Below are 25,244 nucleotides of genomic sequence, written 5' to 3'. Positions count from 1 at the left end.
ATCTTGATCGCTTTGCTATTATCTGGAAGAGTGGTTAATAGGCTGGAATTCCTGTGGCAGTCCATCAGACGATCCGTATCCTAGATGTCCAACTGCAGATGACCCATGTATCATCATTCATATGCGCAATAATTAGCGCTATCTGGTTAGTGTAATCTACACCTATAGGTACCACCAATGTCACCATTGTGATTCTGACCTGTGTAAGACTGTCACGAGATTACCACACATTCAGAGTGTTGTATAATGTCATTTCTTCAAATATCAAGAGACGCTATATATATCCGTAGGCTATACGGGTTTTGTTATTGGAAATTATTTAGGATAAGACTTTTCATCCTAGCGCTGCATGTTGATATATATGTTCTGCAGGCAATGTTCTCGTCTGAACAGATGTTCTGCAGGCAATGTTCTCGTCTGAACAGATGTTCTGCAGGCAATGTTCTCGTCTGAACAAATGTTCTGAAATGTTCTCCTATGAACAAATGCTCTGCAGGCAATGTTCTCGCCTGAACAAATGCTCTGCAGGCAATGTTCTCGCCTGAACAAATGCTCTGCAGGCAATGTTCTCGCCTGAACAAATGCTCTGCAGGCAATGTTCTCGCCTGAACAAATGCTCTGCAGGCAATGTTCTCGCCTGAACAAATGCTCTGCAGGCAATGTTCTCGCCTGAACAAATGCTCTGCAGGCAATGTTCTCGCCTGAACAAATGCTCTGCAGGCAATGTTCTCCTCTGAACAAATGCTCTGCAGAAAATGTTCTACTCTGAACAAATGCTCTGAAGCCAATGTTCTCGTCTGAACAAATTCTCTGCAGGCAATGTTCTCCTCTGAACAAATGCTCTGCAGGCAATGTTCTCGTCGGAACAAATATTCTGCAGGCAATGTTCTCGTCTGAACAAATGTTCTGCAGGCAATGTTCTCGTCTGAACAAATGTTCTGCAGGCAATGTTCTCCTCTGAACAAATGTTCTGCAGGCAATGTTCTCCTCTGAACAAATGTTCTGCAGGCAATGTTCTCCTCTGAACAAATGTTCTGCAGGCAATGTTCTCGTCTGAACAAATGTTCTGCAGGCAATGTTCTCGTCTGAACAAATGTTCTGCAGGCAACGTTCTCTTCTGAACAAATGTTCTGCAGGCAATGTTCTCCTCTGAACAAATGTTCTGCAGGCAATGTTCTCCTCTGAACAAATGTTCTGCAGGCAATGCTCTCCTCTGAACAAATGTTCTGCAGGTAATGTTCTCGTCTGAACAAATGTTCTTTTACTATGTTTAGTGGTGAAATACCATATTATGTTCACTAGATGGAGCTAAAGAGCATAGGAAACACATATGTCTTTGTTACCAAGGGTTACATTTATTTGCCAATTCCCTCTAGTGTTCTCTGGAAGGGTTACATTGTATCTGTTGTTACAAAGCCCCGCTTTCCTCTGCTTCTTGGCTCCATTCAGTGGCCATAATGTGGGATTTTATTCATGCCCATAATAAAAGAGAAAGTGGCCTAAAGAACAAAAGTCAGCCAAGCCAATATTGTTTTATAAATAGACTCCTAATTGTGAAATACCACATTATGGCCACTAGATGGAGCAGAGGAGTGCAGGAAATAGACACAACAGATACAATGTAAACTTGCTAGAGAACCTAGAGGGAATAAGCAGATAAATGTAATCATTGCTTACAAATTCGCATTCATTTCCTCTGCGCCTCAGCTCCATCTAGTGGCCATAATTCGGTATTTTACCACTGACTGTAATATATAAACATTTGTTCAGAGGAGAAAATAGCCTAAAGAACATTCATTTTTTTTGCCCAAATCTCACAGAAGGGACCTACATGCAGATTCACTGGATGGGGTCTGGGTGGTGGGGTGTGAATGGTGGGGTCTGGATGGTGGGGTCTACTATGGTGTAAAATAAATAAATATTCAAGTGTAGTAAATCAAACATGCGGGTGCTGATGCAATAAAAATGATACATTTAGAAATAATGGGTGCGTCGCTCACACTCTACACACCTCATACCAATGTGTCAGACTCACTGGATGGGTGGCTATAAAAATGTATTTATAAACAAACCATTTCATGTAATCCCTGTGGTGATGTTGGCCTCCTCTCCCTTTCCTGAGATATTTCTGGGGATCCTAACATTCGGGATACAATTATTCCCACAATTCCAGTCCTAGAAAACACGGAACATCCTAGTAACCTCTGTTTATACTCACAGAAGTTGGTACCACTTACTAAACCTCCTTGAACCTGCAAAGTTCTTGGGCAAGTGCCTGCTGATGATCAGGTCCCATCGTGTACTTCAGTAAGGTAATGGTGCCATTACCCTCCTAACAAAGTCCTCATCCTGGGACTCATACAGGCAATAGATGGCCTCTGTGGAGAATCTGAGGCTGCCCTCAGCCAGCCATCACTCCATGGCGGCTTTGGCTTGGGGTGAAACCTTACAGCCCACATTGCCTGTAGTGACAGTTCTCTGCTTCCCACCAGAGAGACCAAACAAGAACCACAGGGCCAAAGTCAGCTGTGGATGACATCTACTTTGCTCCAGCAAAGATTTGCCTTTACAGATTTCTGGAAGAACCGAGCTCTGTCTTGGTCTTAGGGATAACTTTTTAAATATTCTGGTGTCCTCATCCAAATGACAATGTAGAGCAGCAAAGAACTCCTGTACGCTCAAGTGGATGAAGCTGTAACAAGTCTGAATCTCTATGTCCAGGTGGAAGAGGTTCTCATTCAGGAATACTGACTCCACCTCTGATAGAGCAATGCCGTGTCTCACAAAGTCCGTCTCCTCAAATAGCATTTTTTGATTCAACACTCCCTCGTTGGCCAGAGCACACAGCTTCTTCAGGCAGGAGTGCACAGGCTGGTTTCTACCATGGTACTTTATTAGACCCTTCAGGTAGAGGAGATAGGTGGAGGTGGCTGTTTTGCACTGTATGAGATCCAAGTTTTTCTTAATTTCTTGTTTCATGACCGTGCAGACAATCCAGCATGTGATGGGGATGGCACACATGGTGTACAGTGTTTCATTGTCTTATCACACGGAGAGCCTTGATAGAGTCTTTATTATTTTTAAAGAAATTATGGAACATTTCTTCTCGATCTTCTCCTGTAAATCCCAATATTTCCACACATCTGGGCTTCTTGATGAAGAGCCTGAGTTTTTTCAGTGAGAATGGTCTTGTAGTGACGATTAGAGAAGATTCTTTAAGAATCTCTTTCTTTAGTATACTCAGAAGAACCTCCTTGTGTGTTTCATGAAAAAGGTCTTCACAAACCTCCGTCTGTTCTTTCAGAATCCATCTGAGTTCATCAAAGCCATCGACAACAAAGAGAATTTTTTTAGGTTCCCTCAGTATTGACTTCATCACATCTTCTGGACATCACACGTTTGTGGGTCTGTCTCGAAAGTCTGAGCCTTTACACAGCCATCATGAATAATCACCGTAATGTGTGTAGCATGGGTGCAATGTCATTTTCCATTTATTTCCTATGATGTTCAGCTCAATGTAGTGGTCATAATGAAGTATTACTCTGATTGTGATATTTTAGGAAAATAGCAGAACATGGCCAGTAGATGGAGCAGACAATCATAGGAAATAAACACATTAGATACATTACGGGAATTATTTGTGACGGCTTTGCAAAGGTAGAGACATTGGCACAGGAAATATTTGACAAATTGACCCCTTACAGTGTATTCATCACCAGGACTGATTATTGACTATTTAGGTTTTTTTCACTTTTTTTGTCATGTGTGTCTTCTTAACCGCTTGCCGCCCTGCCACTGTATATATACGTGTGCAGGGCGGCACTGGGGCAAAAAACCACATTTTAAAACGGGTTCCGCGCTCCCGACGTTTTTGCCGGCAGGGGGCGCGCGCACGCTCCCGCCGACCCGCGGGTGACACCATTCGATCCCGGAGGGATCAATCATTAGATTTCAGCCAGTGATGTCTGGCTGAAATCAGATGATCAGTCCCTGTCCTATCCTGTCCTGTGTTGACATTTACACAGGACAGGATATGATGTCATTCTTCTCTGCCTGGACACATTCCGTTCCAGACAGAGAAGAAGACACAGTAAACGTGAGTAAAACACTACACATTTACAGTTAGAACACACCTAGGTCACATTTAACCCCCTGATCACCCCCCCCCCCCCCCAGTTAACCCCTTCACTGCCCTGTCACCAGTGTCACTGATCAGTGAATCGATTTTTACTGATCACTGTATCAGTGTCGCTGGCGACTTCTGATAGTGTTAGCGTCCTCCCAGATAGCGCCAGTTTGCCCGCCAGTACACCAGTAATCCTGTTTAACCCCTTAATCCCCCCCCCCTCAGTTAACCCCTTCACTGCCCTGTCACCAGTGTCACTGATCACTGTATCAGTGTCGCTGGCGACTTCCGATAGTGTTAGCGCCCCTCCCAGATAGCGCCAGATTGCCCGCCAGTACACCAGTAATCCCGTTTAACCCCTTGATCGCCCCCCCCCCCGTTAACCTCTTCACTGCCCTGTCACCAGTGTCACTGATCAGTGAATCGATTTTTACTGATCACTGTATGTGTCGCTGGCGACTTCCGATAGTGTTAGCGCCCCTCCCAGATAGCGCCAGTTTGCCCGCCAGTACACCAGTAATCCCGTTTAACCAATTAATCCCCCCCAGTTAACCCCTTCACTGCCCTGTCACCAGTGTCACTGATCAGTAAACCGATTTTTACTGATCACTGTATCAGTGTCGCTGGCGACTTCTGATAGTGTTAGCGCCCCTCCCAGATAGCGCCAGATTGCCCGCCAGTACACCAGTAATCCCATTTAACCCCTTGATCACCCCCCCCCCAGTTAAGCCCTTCACTGCCCGGTCACCAGTGTCACTGATCAGTGAACCGATTTTTACTGATCACTGTATCAGTGTCACTGGCGACTTCCGATAGTGTTAGCGCCCCTCCCAGATAGCGCCAGTTTGTCCGCCAGTACACCAGTAATCCCGTCTAACCCCTTGATTGCCGCCCCCCCCCCCCAGTTAACCCCTTCACTGCCCTGTCACCAGTGTCATTGATTACAGTGAACAGATTTTTACTGATCACTGTATTAGTGTCACTGGTGACTTCCGATAGTGTTAGCGCCCCTCCCATATAGCGCCAGTTTGCCCGCTAAGGCACAGGATTTTTTTTTACCAAAAACATGTAGCAGAATACATTTTGGCTTAAATTTATGACTAACTTTGAGTTTACGATATATTTTTTATAGCTGAAAGTAGAAAATATAGTTTTTTTTCAAAATTTTTGTGGTTTTTTTGTTTATAGCGCAAAAAATAAAAAGCGCACAGGTGATAAAATACCACCAAAAGAAAGCTCTATTTGTGTGAAAAAAAGGACGTGAATTTCGTTTGGGTACAGCATTGCATGACCGCGCAATTATCATTTGAATTAGTGCAGCGCCAAACAGCAAAAAAAGGCCTGGTCATTAAGGGGGGTAAATCCTCAGGAGCTCAAGTGGTTCAAGTAGAACATCGATTTTAGATGTGGATATATTCGGGAAGGGTTAGAACCTCATTTTTATCGATGTGTGTGTTTTGGGGAGATCGACCTTCCCTTCCTATTCTACTGACCCTCTGAGTGTCAGGGTGTGACATGTTCTCACCAGGACAGGAAGTAAGGAAACATTTCCACCAATGGGGGTGTGGATATTCATGAATTCAGTCGAATCCACCGATATATGAAGCTTCCGGAAAATGTCGTCTTGATGTGAAAGTTGACTTTGGCTCCGCCCTTCCACCTCAGAAGCCTCCCTATTGGTCCTCCAATGCAAATGATTGCCTAATTCAGCATTAGGAAAGTGTGGGGTGATGTAACTTCAGCTGCCCGTATCTCTGACTCTCTTGATATTCACGGATTGGAAGCCCTTTCGATGTCTATTTTCATTCTGCGATTCTCTGGGACTTCCAGTCTCATACCAGATTTACATGAACAACTCGCCATCCGCAGGCTGTTTGTAAATGGTCTGGAACCCAAATGGGTAAAACATGCTTAGTATGGATTTCTTCAGCCAGTTCCCGGCTATCGGTGAAGGTGATCCAGACAGACGTAGAGCTGGCCGGTCACTTTTACAGTAAAGAGGACCTGTCACCTGCCAATGCTTTTATGTGGGGTCTTGTGATAGCAATAAAGTTAAATGAAAAAAAAAATAAAAATAAAAACGTGTTCAGATATATAAATCATTTTACAGACCTTCTTTTTTGTCTTCCTGTGACACTTTGAGTAACTTTCCTGTAAAGAGAGTGAGAGAACAGTGAGCCAATCAATACATAGAGGATAGTGAGCCAATCAATACATAGAGGATAGAAAGCCAATCAATACACTGAGGATAGAGAGCCAATCAATACATAGAGGATAGTGAGCCAATCAATACACAGAGAATAGTGAGCCAATCAATACATAGAGAATACTGAGCCAATCAGTACATAGAGAATACTGAGCCAATCAATACACAGAGGATAGTGAGCCAATCAATACCCAGAGGATAGTGAGCCAATCGATACATAGTGGATAGTGAGCCAATCGATACACACAGAGGATAGTGAGCCAATCGACACATAGTGGATAGTGAGCCAATCGATACATAGAGGATAGTGAACCAATCGATACATAGAGGATAGTGAACCAATCGATACATAGAGGATAGAGAGCCAATCGATACACAGAGGATAGTGAGCCAATCAATACATAGAGGATAGTGAACCAATCAATTCATAGAGGATAGAGAGCCAATCAATATACAGAGGATAGTGAGCCAATCAATACATAAAGCATAGTGAGTCAATCAATACATAGAGAATACTGAGCCAATCAATACATAGAGGATAGAGAGCCAATCAATACATAGACAGTGAGACAATCAATACATAGAGGATAGTAAGCCAATCAATACATAGAGGATAGATAGCCAATCAATACACAGAGGATAGTGAACCAATCAATACATAGAGGATAGTGAGCCAATCAATACATAAAGCATAGAGAGCCAATCAATACATAGAGGACAGTGAGCCAATCAATACATAGAGGATAGTGAACCAATCAATATATAGAGGATAGTGAGCCAATCAATACACAGAGGATAGTGAGCCAATTAATACACAGAGGATAGTGAGCCAATCAATACATAGAAGATAGAGAGCCAATCAATACATAGAGGATAGAGAGCCAATCAATACATAGAGGATAGGGAGCCAATCAATACATAGAGGATAGTGAAAATATATGAAAATAGAAAATAGTGAGCCAATCCGTATGTAGCTCCCCCCCCCCCCTCCGAGAGCCAATGGTTTTGGGTCCCCTTTATGTCCTGCACAGCCAGGGAACACGCATTTTCCAGCTTGCATTCAGAGTCGATGACCAGTCCATGGGCTCGGGGGTCTTGGTTGCTCTATAGGGGGATAACCAAGTTGGAGAGGGTCTCGGGGTTTCTGGGAGGACCAATTTGGAGAGGGTCTCGGGGTTTATGGGATAACAAACTTGGAAGGTCTCGGGGTTTATGGGAGCACCAACTTGGAGAGGGTCTCGGGGTTTATGGGATAACCAACTTGGAGAGGGTCTCGGGTTTTATGGGATGACCGACTTGGAGGGTCTCGGGGTTTATGGCGTGCCCAACTTGGAGTGGGTTCTCTAGGGGTTTATGGGAGGACCAAATTGGAGAGGGTCTCAGGGTTTATGGGAAGACCAACTTGGAGAGGGTCTCAGGGTTTATGGGAGGACCAACTTGGAGAGGGTCTCGGGGTTTATGGCGTGCCCAACTTGGAAAGGGTCTCGGGGTTTATGGCGTGTCCAACTTGGAGAGGGTCTCGGGGTTTATGGGAGGACCAACTTGGAGAGGGTCTCGGGGTTTATGGGAGGACCAACTTGGAGAGGATCTCGGGGTTTATGGCAGAACCAACTTGGAGAGGGTCTTGGGGTTTATGGCGTGCCCAACTTGGAGAGGGTCTCGGGGTTTATGAGAGGACCAACTTGGAGGGGGTCTCGGGGTTTATGGGAGGACCAAATTAGAGAGGGTCTTGGGGTTTATGGGAGGACCAACTTGGAGAGGGTCTCGGGGTTTATGGGAGGACCAACTTGGAGAGGGTCTCGGGGTTTATGGGAGGACCAACTTGGAGAGGATCTCGGGGTTTGTGGCATGACCAACTTGGAGAGGGTCTTGGGGTTTATGGCGTGCCCAACTTGGAGAGGGTCTCGGGGTTTTTGAGAGGACCAACTTGGAGGGGGTCTCGGGGTTTATGGGAGGACCAAATTAGAGAGGGTCTTGGGGTTTATGGGAGGACCAAATTGGAGAGGGTCTTGGGGTTTATGGGATGACCAAGTTGACTAGAACGAGAACTCTGGGGACCAACTTCCCAAAGTCATGGCTCCTGGACTTCTTCAAGCTTCCAGAACCAGGAGGAGGTACCAGAGGCCTGACCTGTAGAGCCCTCCAGCCCTGCCCTGAAGTAAATCCTCTGACTTACACCTGGGCTTCTAGCAAGCGTCTAACTATAGTTACCTGGAATCTTAAATGGACATAAAACTAAAAAAGTGAAGATTTTCCACGTCATTGGGAACATCTAGGAAGGTTATTTGTTCCCTGTGCCTAGGCACTCCCTATATCTCCATGCTTCCTGTGCCTAGGACCTTCTGATATCAGGTCATTTCCTATGACTAGGCCCTTATGATATCAGGTCACTTCCTGTGCCTAGGCCCTTTTGGTATCAGGTCACTTCCTGTGCCTAGGCCCTTCTGGTATCAGGTCACTTCCTGTGCCTAGGCCCTTCTGATATCAGGTCACTTCCTGTTCCTAGGCCCTTCTAAAATCAGGTCACTTCCTGTGCCTAGGCCCTTCCGATATCAGGTCACTTCCTGTGACTAGGCCCTTCTTTTATTCGGTCACTTCCTGTGACTAGGCCCTTCCGATATCAGGTCACTCCCTGTGACTAGGCCCTTCTGATATCAGGTTACTTCCTGTGCATAGGCACTCCTGACCTGTATCCCCATAGCTGTATATGTGCAGTGTGAGATCATGTAAGGCACTGTGGCCTCTGACTGCTGGTCTCACCAGATCTGGAGTAAGATTTGGTGACGTCACTACTATGCTGCTCACTGTTCTCCTTCCTGGGGAGGAAGCTGTACCTAAGCACCTGCAGTGCAAAGATCTCCCTGCTTCTGCTTAATCCATTTCCAGTCATTGTGGGGGGCAGCTCTGGTAGGAAGCAAAACCCTGCCCCTATCAAGATGGCCGCCTCCACACAGAAACACAGCATGGGACAAGGCATGGTAGAATAATCATGTGGGAAAACAATAACTTCAGGGAGAGCACAGATGAAACGGTAGACTAGTCCTCTGACCTGTGACTAAAATGCAGGCATGTAGTGATATGTACCTTGTCTTCTCTGGTGGCCTGGGATACCTGAATCCAGGGAGCTGAAATCTGGAAAATCCAACACTTCCTAGCAATGTCCAAAGCTGGCCCACACCCTCCCATTTCCTATGTCCTCCTATTGACCCATTGTTCAATGTCCAATGGGATGGTACTGGATGGTTTAGGCTAGGTTTCAGCTAATAAAATGTAGAAAAGTGCCTTCAAGAAAACGTAAGTAATGCTTAGTAAGCTAGGAGTAGAAGAAAGTTTTATTTAGGTAACAGAGTTCCGGATTCCTCACCATTCTGGCCTCTCCTTTCCTCAAGCTCCACTGCTGGCCTCATCAGACTGATGAGTTTGAAGACCTGGATGGCGACATCGAGAGCAGAGTCTTCTCCATAAGTCTGGATCATGCGGTTCTTTGTGGCGATGCAGTCGGCATTTTCTAGATGTCCACGTGCAAGAGAAGGTTTATACCCGAAGGCCATATGAAGACGAGGGTCGTATGAAACTGAGGGCCATATAAGACGAAGTTCATAGGAAGATGAAGGTTGTATGAAACTTAGGGTCATATAAGACAAAGGTCATATGAAGACAAGGGTTGTATGAAAAGGTGGGTCATATAAGAAGAAGGTCATATGAAAAAGAGGGTCCTATGAAACTGAAGGTCATAGAAAATGAGGGCCATATGAAACTGAGGGCCACATAAGATGAAGGTCATATGAAGACGAGGGTTGTATGAAACTGAGGGCCATAAAAGACGAAGGTCATATGAAGACGAGGATCGTATGAAACTGAGGGTCATATAAGACGAAGGTCATATGAAGACGAGGATCGTATGAAACTGAGGGTCATATAAGACGAAGGTCATATGAAGAAGAGGGTCGTATGAAACTGAGGGTCATAGAAAATGAGGGTCGTATGAAACTGAGGGTCACATAAGACGAAGGTCATATGAAGATGAGGGTTGTATGAAACTGAGGGCCATATAAGATGAAGGTCATATGAAGACGAGGATCGTATGAAACTGAGGGCCATATAAGACCAAGGTCATAGGAAGAGGAGGGTCGTATGAAACTGAGGGTCATAGAAAACGAGGGTCGTATGAAACTGAGGGCCATATAAGACAAAGGTCATAGGAAGATGAAGGTCGTATGAAACTGAGGGTCATATTAGACGAAGTTCATATGAAGATGAGGGTCGTATGAAACAGGGCTATATAAGATGAAGGTCGTATGAAACTGAGGGTCATATAAGACTAAGGTCATATGAAGACGAGGGTCGTATGAAACTGAGAGTCATATGAAGACAAGTGTCGTATGAGACTGAGGGTCATATGAAGATGAGGATCGTATGAGACTGAGGGTAATATGAAGACGAGTGTCGTATGAGACTGAGGGTCATATGAAGACAAGGGTCATATGAAGAAGAGGGTCGTATGAGACTGAGGGTCATATGAAGACGAGGGTCGTATGAGACTGAGGGTCATATGAAAATGAGGGTCATATGAGACTGAGGGTCATATGAAGATGAGTGTCATATGAGACTGAGGGTCATATGAAGATGAGGGTCATATGAGATGAAGGTCATATGAAGAGGAAGGTCATATGAAGACGAGTGTCGTATGAGACTGAGGGTCATATGAGACTGAGGGTCATATGAAGATGAGGATAGTATGAGACTGAGGGTCATATAAGACGAAGGTCATATGAAGACAAGAGTTGTATGAAACTCAGGGCCATATAAGACGAAGGTCATATGAAGACAAGGGTCGTATGAAACTGAGGGTCATATGAAGACGAGTGTCGTATGTGACTGAGGGTCATATGAAGATGAGTGTCGTATGAGACTGAGGGTCATATGAAGACGAGGGTCGTATAAGATGAAGGTCATATGAAGACAAGAGTTGTATGAAACTCAGGGCCATATAAGACGAAGGTCATATGAAGACAAGGGTCGTATGAAACTGAGGGTCATATGAAGACGAGTGTCGTATGTGACTGAGGGTCATAGGAAGATGAAGGTCGTATGAAACTGAGGGTCATATTAGACGAAGTTCATATGAAGATGAGGGTCGTATGAAACAGGGCTATATAAGATGAAGGTCGTATGAAACTGAGGGTCATATAAGACTAAGGTCATATGAAGACGAGGGTCGTATGAAACTGAGAGTCATATGAAGACAAGTGTCGTATGAGACTGAGGGTCATATGAAGATGAGGATCGTATGAGACTGAGGGTAATATGAAGACGAGTGTCGTATGAGACTGAGGGTCATATGAAGACAAGGGTCATATGAAGAAGAGGGTCGTATGAGACTGAGGGTCATATGAAGACGAGGGTCGTATGAGACTGAGGGTCATATGAAAATGAGGGTCATATGAGACTGAGGGTCATATGAAGATGAGTGTCATATGAGACTGAGGGTCATATGAAGACGAGGGTCATATGAGATGAAGGTCATATGAAGAGGAAGGTCATATGAAGACGAGTGTCGTATGAGACTGAGGGTCATATGAGACTGAGGGTCATATGAAGATGAGGATAGTATGAGACTGAGGGTCATATAAGACGAAGGTCATATGAAGACAAGAGTTGTATGAAACTCAGGGCCATATAAGACGAAGGTCATATGAAGACAAGGGTCGTATGAAACTGAGGGTCATATGAAGACGAGTGTCGTATGTGACTGAGGGTCATATGAAGATGAGTGTCGTATGAGACTGAGGGTCATATGAAGACGAGGGTCGTATAAGATGAAGGTCATATGAAGAGGAAGGTCATATGAAGACGACGATTGTATGAGACTGAGGGTCATATGAAGACAAGGGTCGTATGAGACTGAGGGTCATATAAGACGAAGGTCATATGAAGACGAGAGTTGTATGAAACTCAGGGCCATATAAGACGAAGGTCATATGAAGACAAGGGTCTTATGAGACTGAGGGTCATATGAAGACGAGGGTCGTATGAGACTGATATCTGCTCTCCATCATCCACTCTCCACCATCCGCCATCCACCATCCGTCATCCACTCTCTGCCATCTGCCATCCACTCTCCTTTATCCGCATTCCGCCATCCGCTCTCCGCCATCTGCAATCCGACATATGCTCTCCATCATCCACTCTCTGCCATCCACTCTCCGCCATCTGCCATCCGCTCTCCACCATCCACTCTCCGCCATCCACTCTCCATCGTCCATCATCCACCATCCGCCATCCACTCTCCATCATCCACCATCCACTCTCCGCCATCCACTCTCCATCATCCACCATCTGCCATCCACTCTCTGCCATCCGCACTCCGCCATCCGCTCTCTGCCATTCGATATCTGCTCTCCATCATCCACTCTCCACCATCCACCATCTGCCATCCACTCTCCGCCATCCACCATCTGTCATCCACTGTCTGCCATCTGCCATCCACTCTCCACCATGCACCATCCACCATGCACTCTCCGCCATACGCACTCCGCTCTCTGCCATCCGACATATGCTCTCCATCATCCACTCTCTGCCATCCACTTTCCGCCATCTGTCATCCGCTCTCCACCATCCACTCTCCACCATCCACTCTCCATCATCCATCATCCACTCTCCGCCATCCACTCTCCACCATCCACTCTCTATCATCCACAATCCACTCTCCACCATCCGCTCTCCGCCATCCACTCTCCATCATCCACCATCCACTCTCCGCCATCCACTTTCCATCATCCATTATCCACTCTCCGCCATCCACTCCCCGCCATCCACCATCCGTCATCCACTGTCTGCCATCTGCCATCCACTCTCCACCATGCACCATCTGCCATCCACTCTCCGCCATCCGCACTCCACTCTCCGCCATCCGACATATGCTCTCCATCGTCCACTCTCTGCCATCCACTCTCCGCCATCTGTCATCCGCTCTCCACCATCCACTCTCCATCATCCACCATCCACTCTCCGCTATCCACTCTCCACCATCCACTCTCCACCATCCATCATCCACTCTCCACCATCCGCTTTCCGCCATCCACTCTCCATCATCCACCATCCACTCTCCACCATCCACTCTCCGCCATCCACCATCCACTTTCCGCCATCCACTCTCCATTATCCATCATCCACCATCTACTCTCTGCCATCCGCTCTCCGCCATCCACTCTCCATCATCCACCATTCACCATCTACCACCCGCTCTCCATCATCCGCTCTCCACTCTCCATCATCCACTCTCTGCCATCCACTCTCCATAATGCACTGCCAGCCCACATCTATTCCTCCATATATTGACCAAGACTCCTCCTCCCAGCAGGTGAGGTGACACCCCCAGAAGTGATTGGCCAATAGGTGAAGCCCAGCTCACATCCACACCTTTATAAATTGAGCAGCATGAGTGTCTGTTGGGGTCAGTTCTGAACAATCCGGTTGCAGGAATGGCTGTGATCTCTGAGCAGTAATAGGCCGCATTTCGGTGGGACGGTAATGGTTCGTTCCTCTACTATTTCCCGTTTTATTCTCCGGACTCCGCTCATCCTTTGTCTTTTTGTAATTTCTGTCGTCCTCGTAGGCTCCGCCCACTGTGGCTCGTTCAATGGTAACATTAATAGTCGGTTATGTGTAGTAAGCGAAGACTCCTATCCCTGGAGAGATTGTTGCATCGTGTCACCCAGGGGCGGACTGACCATTTGAGCACTGTTCGAGGGCCCGGGGTCAGTAGGGGGCCCCATGAAATGCCTCTGGTACCTTTTTTATAGGATTTTTTGGGTGTGCTTTGAGTGTGGGTGAGGACACGGGCCCCATGATCCCCTATTGCCCAGGGGCCCCATGAGTTATCAGTCCGCCCCTGGTATCACTATTGTCTGTATGTTCGGTCCATGATGGCCAATCTGGTTGCATGAGGTTTGTCAGTGTGTGTCATCTGATCTGCCAGACAGTGGTCTGTGTGTGTGGATGCTTCCCCAGCAGACCAATCAATGGACAAACTTCTAGGTGGTGGAAAGCTACCTGAAATCTTGTGTCTGGGGTGAGTGGGCAGATGGGAAAGTGATTCTACTATGGTTCTAGCTCCCAGGATGTCTTGAGGAATCCCAGAAATGTGCTGCTGTCCAACCCTTAGAGTGCCCCAGATTGGATGTAAGATTTGTATCTGCCTGTGTGTGGCCAACCAACTAGATCTGGGTGAAGTCTCCTAGTGGTGGCCAGAGGTAATGCAGGCTGTGACTATCTTATCCCAGCTGTTCTTACCTGCTCAGAACCCCTGCCCTCGGTACTTCCTGCACCCAACAAGGTCCCTATTCCAGTTGGCTGGTCGCTTTGGGCCACATCCAGGGGCGGACTGACCATTTAGCCACTTGGGCACTGCCTGAGGACTCAGGGCCAGTAGGGGGCCCCATGAGATGCCTCTGGTACCTTTCATAGGCTTTTTTGGGTGTGGTTTGAGTGTGGGTGATGACACAGGGGCCCCATGATTTCCTATTGCCCGGGGGCCCCATGAGGTGTCCGTCCAATCCTGGCCAAATCCCTGATATCTGGGGCCACCATGGGATATTAGTGTGTGTGCTGCTTGTGGTTGTTTGTGTTCTCATTGAGGAACATTGGGTTTGTGACAATCTGCCAGCGTACCGGTTGATTTCTGAGGGTGTGCAGTGGTGGTGGTATTTGCTCACATATAGGCCGGCCTCCCTTGTCCCTGTACCCTGTGACACCGTCCATTTGGCCCCCATATAATACTTCCACGTCCGATGACACTGTACTGGGATGCATGGAGTTTGCAGACATCCCCAGAATTGGAATATTGCCCAGACTGTGACATTCTAGACTGACATTTCCAGTGAGCTCCACCTTGTGTGAAACCTACTCCACCCTGAGGTCTGATGACACGGTGTCACTCCTTATTAAGGTGTCACCTCAGGTCTCCTCTTCATTCCTGGAGAAGTGGCACCCGGTATCCTTCTCCTTCACAATACCCAACGTTGTCACCAGATTCCTGGAGAAGTGGCACACGGCATCCTTCTCCTTCACAATACCCGACGTCACCGGATTCCTGGAGAAGTGGCACCCGGCATCCTCCTTCACAATACCCGACGTTGTCACCGGATTCAGGTAAGACCTTCCAGGATTCCTAATACGAGATAGAAAACGTGAGACGTAGAAAACAAATTACTATCAGGAAGAAAAACTCCTCATCAGGGGTGGACTGACCATTTGGGCACTTGGGCACTGCCCGAGGGCCCATGGTCAGTAGGGGGCCCCTTGAGATGCCCCTAGTACCTTTTTTATAGGCTTTTTTGGGTGTGGTTTGAGTGTGGGTGAGGACACAGGGGCACCATGATCCCCTAGTGCCTGGGGGGCCCCATGAGTTGTCAGTCCGCCCCTGCTCCTCATTCAACTTTTCTAAAACGAGTTCTCAGGAACATCGGTGGAGACCTTTCAAGAGACGAATATTCCTGAGGGGATGGGATTTTCCTGCTTCTTTCCTGCCTCTAATTTCCCCGAAGGGTTCCGCAGCCTGTGATGGCTGACCACATAATGCTGAGCGATTGTATGTTCTGTCTGTCAGGAGGAATGTCTGAAGTCACGGATTTGGAGATACTCGAACGAGTCGGATCCTGTGACTACACGCATCTTGTAGATAACACGGCTTTTCTTCCACGCAGATCTTCAGTCAGACATGAGGACGTTGTTGTACATCGCTCTGATCTTCGGGGTTCTCCTCCCGTCCGCCACCGCTAAGGACTGGGATCTGGAGAAGATGAGGCAGTGTAAGTCTGTAATGTACAGAACTGGACCGGATGTATAGATCCTCAATCCATCCAAATGTAGAGAATGTATAACTAATCATATCATTTCATAAAAATATTTATACCATTGGAGAAACTCGGCCCAGTCTTAGAGGCAAAGATCAGGGGGCTTCCATAGATCCAAGATTCCAATAGACCAGGGGCTTCCATAGATCAGGGGGCTTCCATAGATTCAAGATTGTTATAGATCAGAGATTCCTATAGACCAGGGGCTTCCATAGATCTGAAATTCCTATAGACCAGGGGCTTCCATAGATCAGGGGGCTTACATAGATCCGAGATTCCTATAGACCTGGGGGCTTCCATAGATCAGGGGGCTGCCATAGATCCAAAATTCCTATAGACCAGGGGCTGCCATAGATCCGAAATTCCTATAGACCAGGGGCATCCATAGATCAGAGATTCCTATAGACCAGGGGGCTTCCATAAATCAGAGATTCCTATAGACTAGGGGGCTTCCATAAACCATAGGCTTCCATAGATCAGAGATTCCTATAGACCGGGGGGCTTCCATAGATCAGAGATTCCTATAGACCGGGGGGCTTCCATAGATCAGAGATTCCTATAGACCGGGGGGCTTCCATAGATCAGAGATTCCTATAGACCGGGGGGCTTCCATAGATCAGAGATTCCTATAGACCGGGGGGCTTCCATAGATCAGAGATTCCTATAGACCGGGGGGCTTCCATAGATCAGAGATTCCTATAGACCGGGGGGAATCTATAAACCATAGGCTTGCATCGATCAGGGATCCCTATAAAATGGCCGGTTCCATAGATCGGGGAAATCCATAGATCTGAGATCCCTATAGATCAGGGGGCTTCCATAGTTCAGACATTCCTAGAAATCAGGGACAGAGATCAGGGACATCCATAGATCATGACTTCCATAGATCAACAGCCTCCAGGAATCAGTGACTTCCATATATCAGGGGCATCCATAGGTGCTTCCATCCCCATGTTTGATTGAGGGGTGGGGTTAGGCTCAGAGTCAAGGTTCGTTTTGTGGTTAAAGTGAAGTTAAAAATTATGTTCAGGGGTTAGATTGAGGTTTGGGGCCAGGTTCTGGGTTGAGGTTTAGGTTGGGGTTAGTAGTTTGTTAGGTTGAAGGTTAGATTGAGGTTTGGGGCCAGGTTTTGGGTCAAGGTTTAGGTTGGGGTTAGCAGTTTGTTAGGTAAAAGGTTGTGATTGAAGGTTAGATTGAGGTTTGGGGTCAAGTTCTAGGTTGAGGTTTAGGTTGGGGTTAGTTTGTTAGGTTGAAGGTTTGATTGAGGTTTGGGGCCAGGTTCTGGGTCAGGGTTTAGGTTGGGGTTAGTAGTTTGTTAGGTTGAAGGTTAGATTGAGGTTTGGGGTTAGATTCAGGGTCAGGCCTAGGGTTAGGTTGAAGTTAAGGATCCTCTTCATAGCACCTACTTCCAAAAACCAGAAGGAAATGTATTGGCCCCGGCGAGTCTCTTGGTGCACATTTGATGTTTCGCCTTCAAGATTGTACATACCCAAATAGATCTAAAGTTGGGAAAGTTTGTCCCCTTCATTCATTGGCTCCTGGGGTTTGGAATCCGCCTTCTGGAGGGCCCCTGTTGTAGTTACATTGGAATATAGAAGGGAAGTGGGAGTTAGTATTCCTTGTAAGGTGGGAAGAAATAGACTGAGGATTTGAGACAATGAGAGCCGAAGTGGGTGGGGCAGTGGGTGAAATGCCCACCCCTGAGGTTCTTACCAAATCTTTTCCTGCAGGTACGTGCACAGGCAACGCAACTAACGAAATCCCAACAGCCGTGGCCCGCGGCTGCATTACTGACACCCGGGGAAAGAGAGTCACGTAAGTCATAGAAATTACATCGTCCAGTGTTTGGGGGTGCCCATCATGTGATTGGAGAAGAATCTGAGCACACCCCATTCTTTCATTACAGGACAGCTGTGTGTAGAAAAACATCTTCCCCCCCCCCCAGGATCAGAACTTTATTTCAGTGCAATTCCACTCTGAAACTTGTTGATGGAACTCTCGGAACCTATAGAACTAGTAATGGCCGAGGTGCATTTGGGGAACACAGGATGGGCACATTGGGCAGGGTGTTGCCTCGTTTGTTCGGTTTGTCTAGATAATAATAGCTGGTGTAGCCTCGCCCTATACAGGAACACCCATGAAACCAGAACCTGAACTTCTACATTTAACCATCAATATAGAACGCACGTGTCCTGGGGCGCCATGGCAGCCATTCTGGGTACACAAGAACAGCCAAGAAATTCAAAGTCTTGACTTTCTCAACATGAGTCATGACTTGTTCTTCCCCGTTCACCTCCCTCCACTCCTTATACTCAATGGGACCGCCCACCAAGCGGAAGAACCAATAGGCAGAACATGGGAGGAGGCCATCCAGCCCTCATCTATTATCACAGAAAGTCAAGTTTGCATATCGGGATTCGTGAGGTCCAGGGGCCACTGGTAAGGTTAATAGAAGATAGGTGCAGCAACTTGAGGAGCCTGTACCCCTCCATCTCAATGGGAAGGGTATGCCAGGGCTGCAGTACCCAACCTTCCCATCCCCCACCTCTCCATTATCGTCATAGATCCACTCTATGGTGGTTGGATGGTGGTCACGGCCATTGTTGACCAGATCCAGCGATAATGTAATGTTTGTGGAGCGATTTGATGGTACTAGACTGGTGTCCCCCTAAAATAAGTGACACCAGCTGGGTCTGCAGTACCCAACCTTCCCATCCCCCACCTCTCTCCATTCGCATCATTAATGTACGGGTTGCACTTTTGAGGCCCCCCCCCCCCCGTATCTCGTGGCCTCTTCAAAACAAAAACAATGGGTTCCGGGCCGATATAACAGACCAAGAATGTGGCTGTCTGTTCAATAATTCGGTATTAAATGTTTTAGGACAACCAGGGAAAGTATCTGATGTGTACCAGCCTCTTCCAGTCCCTGTACAGCAGAGCTCGGACTAGGAGAGGTTGAAGCAGTGCCAGGAACCAATTCGTCAATCTCGTGTTAACATAAGACACTGATATGAGGAGAGATCAGAGTGACAGATGAGCTCCCCAGGCTACTTCACTGCCCAATAACAGGCTGGGGGAGAGACAAGACCTGTAAGTGTTACTTGCAGCAGAGAAACTTTGGGTCTTCTCTGCTGTCAGACATGGCTGTGCTGTGTGGCAGAGCTGGGTACATCTCGGGACTGGATGGACAGAAATACAAATCCTTTGGCATGAAGTCCACTCCCTTCTATGTATTTCATCATTGGATTTAGCAGTTTTCAGGATTAATAGAAAATGGAACTCTATGTATTTCTCATCCAATAAATGCCGGTATGATGGTTGATCGGTCGGAAGGAGCATGTTCCCCTGGAGGGGACACATTCAGAAGGTATCATGCAGATCCCATGTGGTGTCCTCCTGTGTAGATATTCATGATCTTCTCTGTTGTAGGCTGAGACTGTCGCCTTCAAAGAACGATGGCTGCATCGCCAACATCCTGGACAAGGCGTCTCCCGGAGAGATCTATGCCATCATGAACTACAATGGAAAACTGGATGGAGGCACCAAGCAGTAAGTGTACTCTATAAACATGAGCGGTGCGTACAGTAACTGGTAGCGGCCAATCAGAAACCATCTTCACTGACCAATCTGACACCATGGGTGGAGCCAAACACAAGCACATGATGGTGTATTGAGCACCTCATGATACGATACTCAACGGCCAACCCCAAAGGAGCCAGCAACCAATTCCTAGTGTTGGGGAACGTTGCCTGCTACAGGCAGAGGAATTCCTGTGTGAGATGAGGGGCCCCGAATACATGAGGGCTGTGGGTGCTGCAAGTATGGGACTTGTATCGGGTGGTTGGAGTATTCTTCAAGAAGTATAGATAATGTTGTTTAGGAATTACTTCTCTTCTGGGTCCCAGAACTGTCCGAAGTTCTACTCTCCTGAGACTTGTTTTCAGCTGACAGTAGGCTGTCTGTCAGCTGACATCACAGAGCCGGTCCAGACTCCGCAGGGATCCTGACAATAATGCTGGGATCCACCCAGATGCCTGAACCACCACCTGGCCTAGCCTCTCAGCAGGCCACTGAGAGTCAGTCATTCCCGCCCCCACCACAGCCCGGTGTGCCAGTAAGCCCTGGAGGGGAAGAGCAGAGAGCAGGAGACTGACGGTCACTGCTCTCTGCTCAGACTGAGCCATCAGTGGTCATGTGATCAGCAGTCATGTGATCAGTGGTCTTTGATCACTCAGTTCTTAGTCTTAGAGGCAGCTGGGGACAGATGCAGCATCCACCTAGGTGAGTATGTGTATTTGGTTTTTTCTTGAATCCCGCACTTTTATTGGAAGCTCAGCTCATGGAGGAACCAGTCTCAATCGAGCCCTTTAAGTCTGCAGTGAGCAAGACTGGTGAAAAGAGCCAATGCATTTTGTGTGTTCAAACATAACTCGGGGTGTGCTTTTACTCCCGAAATAAGTTGGCTCTTGTGTTTTTCACCTCAAGAATTGATTCTTTGGGGAGATTTACCTTCTGGCTCCTTCTTTTGTGCTCCATTGGTTCTTTGTGGAGATATACCTTCTTGCTTCTTTGATGCTTAATTGGTTCTTCATGGGAATTTACCTTCTGGCTCTCTGTGGTGCTCCGTTGGTCCTTCATGGAGATATAACTTCTGTTTCCTTCTTTCATGCTCCATTGGCTGTTCATGGGAATATACCTTCTGGCTCCTTCTTTGGTTCTTCCTGGATAAATACCTTCTGGCTCTGTGACGGAGGGTAGGCAGGACAGAGCAGATGGCAAACACACAAAGCATTATTGAGACAAAATGACAGTCACGCAATGGGGGAATTGCAGGGAGGGTGACCTCGCCAATAGGGGAACAGCAAGGAGATGGCCAAAACCGCTTGTAGTCCAGCCCCAAGGGCAAAGGTAAAGTCTCTGTAGCAGATTGTAATCAAACAGGTGGGGTAGGGGGCAGCTCAGGAACAGTCCAGGCAAAACAGGGAAAAGCATACACTTATGGATCCGACAGGGTGCTCGGTCTCCCAGGGTAAGATAGTATGACACCGGTACCTGTTGGGGTCCTGAGTAGGCAAGCGGTCTCTCCCTTAGCTGGGTCTCAAGCTGGCTGGCGTGTGCGGTCTCCCCCCCTTTGGCTAGGGGTCTCAGGCTGGCTGGTGTGTGCAGTCTCCCCCCTTTGGCTGGGGGTCTCAGGCAGGCTGGCATTTGCAATCCCCCCCTCTGGCTGGGGGGTCTCAGGCAGAGTTAGCCACGAGGGTCCCGCCGCAGCTGGGATCCCTCGGTGGCTGCGCAGCGGAGAAGGATGATCGGGGACCCCGGCATAAGCTTCTTAAGCTGATGCAGGACGCTCTCCGTTCATCCTGGCAACTGGGGGCCTTTTACAGAAACCCGGAGCGATGGTCCTTGTATTCATGCGCAAAGGTCACCATTTCTAATGACATTCCAATTCAGTAGGTGACACCACGTCTTCTGTGCCCTCAGGTCACCAGACATGGACGCCACAAAGACGGCCCCCCGTAGTAATGCAGAGGACGAGATGGAGTTCAGCTTTACAGTGAATGTGGAAGACGGAAGACTTTCTGCCTCTGAACCCCTGAAGAAGTGAGTTCTCCTTGCATGACATCTGAAAACAAGGACCACCAGATAATTGGGGGGGGGGGGGGGGGGGGACGACACACCAAACATGTAGGCAGCCCCCTGTCCTTCACCCGTCTGTCACAGGTTTTGGTGAGTCAGGTTGGCCCCCTGAAATTGCTGTGCCAATGAGGCACAGTGCCCTTTATTGACCTCTTCCACTTCTGAACTATTTGGAGGACCAGAAATGGCCTGCAGATGAGATGGTTCTCTGATAGTCCACGAATACCGCCCCTCCCCCAAAGGCTGCAATAAAAAAAAAGCCCCATTGTAGCCAAAGGGGCTCAAAGTGGCCTCTTCAATGAATGAATATTTGGAGTCGGAAAATGTTTCCGGAGACTCATTGGAATCCTCCATTGCTCTGTGTTTGCAGGGGAACATGAATCCCATCCTGGACACACCCTCCGGATGGCGCTCCCCACCATCTTCCATGGAAATCTTGTTCTGTATTAAGGTTTTTTTTTTTCTCACCAGGCACATCATCAGCGTAAGAAGACGACGGCGGGAACTAATGCCCTTCAGTTTTATGACCTTCAACATAGCCGTCCGATTGTACGTCCATCCATCGCCTGTATACTCCACCATGGATTGTACAGGGGGGAGGGGCCTCCACTGCAACTGTTTGTGGGAACATTCTGCTGTAGTGGCAGTTGGGGGACATTTCTATTTCCTAAAGTGTAGCTTTGTGAAATAGGACCCCCCCCGGGTGATCTCTGCCACATTTGGTACAATCCCTACAATGTACAGATTCCCACCTTTTTGATGCTCCGAAGAAATATCTGTATGTTTCACCATGTCCTCGGCAGACTGATTCTGAATAGGAGGGGCATGGGGCTTGTGAATGGGAGGGGGGTCTGATTCCATAATGGGAGGGGTCTGGGTTTTATGAATGGGAGAGCTTTGATTTCAGAATGGGAGGTGTCTTAGGTTTGTGAATGGGTGGGGTCTGGCTTTTGTGAATGGGGGGGGGGTCTGATTCCAGAATAGGAGGGGTCTGAGGTTTGTGAATGGGAGGAGTCTGGGCTTGTGAATGGGAGTGGTCTTATTCCAGAATGGGAGGGGTTTGAAGTTTGTGAATGGGAAGGATCTGGCTTTTGTGAATGGGGGGAGGGTCTGATTCCAGAATGGGAGGGATCTGAGGCTTGTGAATGGGAGGGGTTTGATTCCAGAATGCGAGGGGTCTGAGGTTTGTGAATGGGGAGGGGTTTGATTCCTGAATGGGAGGGGTCTGGGGCTTTTTTGAATGGGAGGGGTCTGATTCCAGAATGGGAGGGGTCTGAGGCTTGTGAATGGGAGGGGTCTGATTCCAAAATGAGAGGTGTCTGAGGTTTGTGAATGAGAACTTTTTTTTTAAATTGTGTTGTGTGAAATGTTGACTTTGGTTCCTCTTCTCCCGCAGAGACCAGGAGGCCACCTGTGATATGAAGGATCAGACCCAGGCTTTGGTAAAGTATAAGATCCCCAACAGAACCTCAACCCTCCCATCCCCTCTTCCCTTCCTTGCCCTTCCGTCGCCCTCCTTCCCTTCCGTCGCCCTCCTTCCCTTCCGTCGCCCTCCTTCCCTTCCGTCGCCCTCCTTCCCTTCCGTCGCCCTCCTTCCCTTCCCTCGCCCTCCTTCCCTTCCCTCGCCCTCCTTCCCTTCCCTCGCCCTCCTTCCCTTCCCTCGCCCTCCTTCCCTTCCCTCGCCCTCTTCCCTCGCCCTCCTTCCCTTCCCTCGCCCTCTTCCCTCGCCCTCCTTCCCTTCCCTCGCCCTCTTCCCTCGCCCTCCTTCCCTTCCATCCCCCTCTTCCCTCGCCCTCCTTCCCTTCCATCCCCCTCTTCCCTCGCCCTCCTTCCCTTCCATCCCCCTCTTCCCTCGCCCTCCTTCCCTTCCATCCCCCTCTTCCAGGAAGTTGACGAGAAATGATTGTTATGGGTGGAGCTTTTCACTGGAGGGGTGAAGAGAGCAGAAGCTGGTCTGGTTTGGTCGACTGAATCTCATCGATCAATTATCAGTCTTACCCTAGATCATCTTCTCTGATCATCTTATTGATCATTTCCATTTCTGTCTTTACAGCTCATGAAAGGAATTAAGCGTTATTGGACCAAGATGACCAACTGTCTACGTAAGGAAACCGTACAAAATGCTACCAATGTGTGGTGTTCATTGGGAGAGGAGATCAGGAAGCATCCCCCCCAGAAATCCATCCATCAGGAAATTCCCCCCCAGAAATCCAACCAGCCAATGTAGAATTGGTCAGCTATGAATGGTGGAAAAAGATGTGCCAACATTTCACTTTAATATCAGAGCGCCGTTCTCCTGTATCACTCCACCTCTTATCCCCCTCCCCCGACATGTTCTGTAAAGTAATTGGATGTTTTTAGTGTCTCACTTTAAGCATTTGAAAAAATCCCTTCTGGCCACTTCGAGTTTTCAATTTTGCTTGACTTGGTTCCTGTACCCCGAGGCAGGGAATGTTTTATCACCGCCTTAGTTAAACCTCTATTCGTTCAGAAACTGGATTTTCTTTAATTTGACAGTTTCAGTTCTCATTGACTTCAGTAGGGTTTGGGTTTGGTATCTACATTTCGATGTTCAGAGAACATTGATCTAATCGAACACAGGGCACTTCAGCCCGTCCTTGGTAGAGGCATCCAACGTATAAATAATTAATTACCACAAATCAAATCTTAGAATTGATACAATGAAATGCATCAAAGGGTCCCCAATCTGTGTGGATTGGATGGGGCTCATCCTGGACGTGTATCAGTTGTGGACTGGATGGGGCTCCTCCTGGACGTGTATTGATTGTGGACTGGAAGGGGCTCCTCCTGGACGTGTATTGATTGTGGACTGGAAGGGGCTCCTCCTGGACGTGTATTGATTGTGGACTGGAAGGGGCTCCTCCTGGACGTGTATTGATTGTGGACTGGAAGGGGCTCCTCCTGGACGTGTGTGGATTGGACGGGCCGTGTCCTGGATGTGTGTGGATTGGATGGGGCTCCTCCCAGCCATTGGTTCTCTTGGTGTTCACATTTTATTTCTCCTTTTTACAGTTGATGTCACAGAATGAGCCCCAACAAGCGTCTACTGAAGGAACAGACGAGGTCCATCCGCCCGGTCGCATTAGTCTGGACCACCTGCTGATGGCGAGATGTTAAATGTGCCAATAAAATATATAAAGTTGACTTTGCTGACTCTTATTTCAGGTGGGAGGAATGTCGGCTTTTGGCTCGTTAATATTTCTGTGTGCGCCCGTGTTAGAGGGGACATTTGGATATCCACCCAGTGGCCGGATGCTCTAGGGCCCCCATAATTTACACTTTAGTAAATAACCCCCTCACTATTTATGGACCTCTAACAGTCATACATGTTTGGAAAAAGTTGGTTTTGGCCCTTCCTCCTCTTCATATTAGAGATCAGTGTTGGGGGTGGGGCCAG

At 47.8% G+C, this 25,244-nt stretch overlaps 2 protein-coding genes across 3 annotated transcripts; one reads left to right on the top strand and one right to left on the bottom strand.

Annotated features, from left to right (window-relative positions):
- Window positions 1–24,991, top strand: LOC149455959 (uncharacterized). Of its 2 annotated transcripts, none has more exons than XM_089685628.1 (9): window positions 1–145; window positions 16,040–16,144; window positions 17,920–18,004; window positions 19,619–19,738; window positions 21,671–21,790; window positions 22,298–22,375; window positions 23,223–23,268; window positions 23,880–23,928; window positions 24,860–24,991. In XM_089685628.1, exons 2-9 carry the CDS (start codon window positions 16,054–16,056, stop codon window positions 24,874–24,876), a joined length of 606 nt encoding a protein of 201 aa, XP_089541754.1. In that variant the 5' UTR covers window positions 1–145; window positions 16,040–16,053; the 3' UTR covers window positions 24,877–24,991. The 2 variants fall into 2 exon arrangements, with proteins under 2 accessions (XP_089541754.1, XP_089541752.1); XM_089685626.1 differs by lacking the exon at window positions 1–145 and adding an exon at window positions 15,296–15,485.
- On the bottom strand, window positions 2,413–3,385 carry LOC149455960 (NACHT, LRR and PYD domains-containing protein 3-like). Its single transcript, XM_089685646.1, has one exon. It carries the CDS (start codon window positions 3,019–3,021, stop codon window positions 2,413–2,415), a length of 609 nt encoding a protein of 202 aa, XP_089541772.1. The 5' UTR covers window positions 3,022–3,385.
- Window positions 24,992–25,244: the final 253 nt, after the last annotated feature.

This window comes from Staurois parvus, unplaced genomic scaffold, assembly GCF_062004578.1.
Source record: "Staurois parvus isolate SC_StPar_1 unplaced genomic scaffold, SC_StPar_1.0 ptg000380l, whole genome shotgun sequence".
NCBI classification, from domain to species: domain Eukaryota; kingdom Metazoa; phylum Chordata; class Amphibia; order Anura; family Ranidae; genus Staurois; species Staurois parvus.
The sequence above is the reverse complement of the archived record's forward strand: the minus strand, read 5'-3'. Positions and strand labels throughout refer to the sequence as shown.

Bases quoted from the DNA above. Each gene is read 5' to 3' on its own strand.
- LOC149455960 (XM_089685646.1), bottom strand. From the start codon at position 3,021: ATGTGTGCCATCCCCATCACATGCTGGATTGTCTGCACGGTCATGAAA.
- LOC149455959 (XM_089685628.1), top strand. From the start codon at position 16,054: ATGAGGACGTTGTTGTACATCGCTCTGATCTTCGGGGTTCTCCTCCCG. The intron at 18,005-19,618 runs GTAAGTCATAGA...TCTCTGTTGTAG, and splicing joins ACCCGGGGAAAGAGAGTCAC to GCTGAGACTGTCGCCTTCAA. The intron at 23,269-23,879 runs GTAAAGTATAAG...CTGTCTTTACAG, and splicing joins AGGATCAGACCCAGGCTTTG to CTCATGAAAGGAATTAAGCG.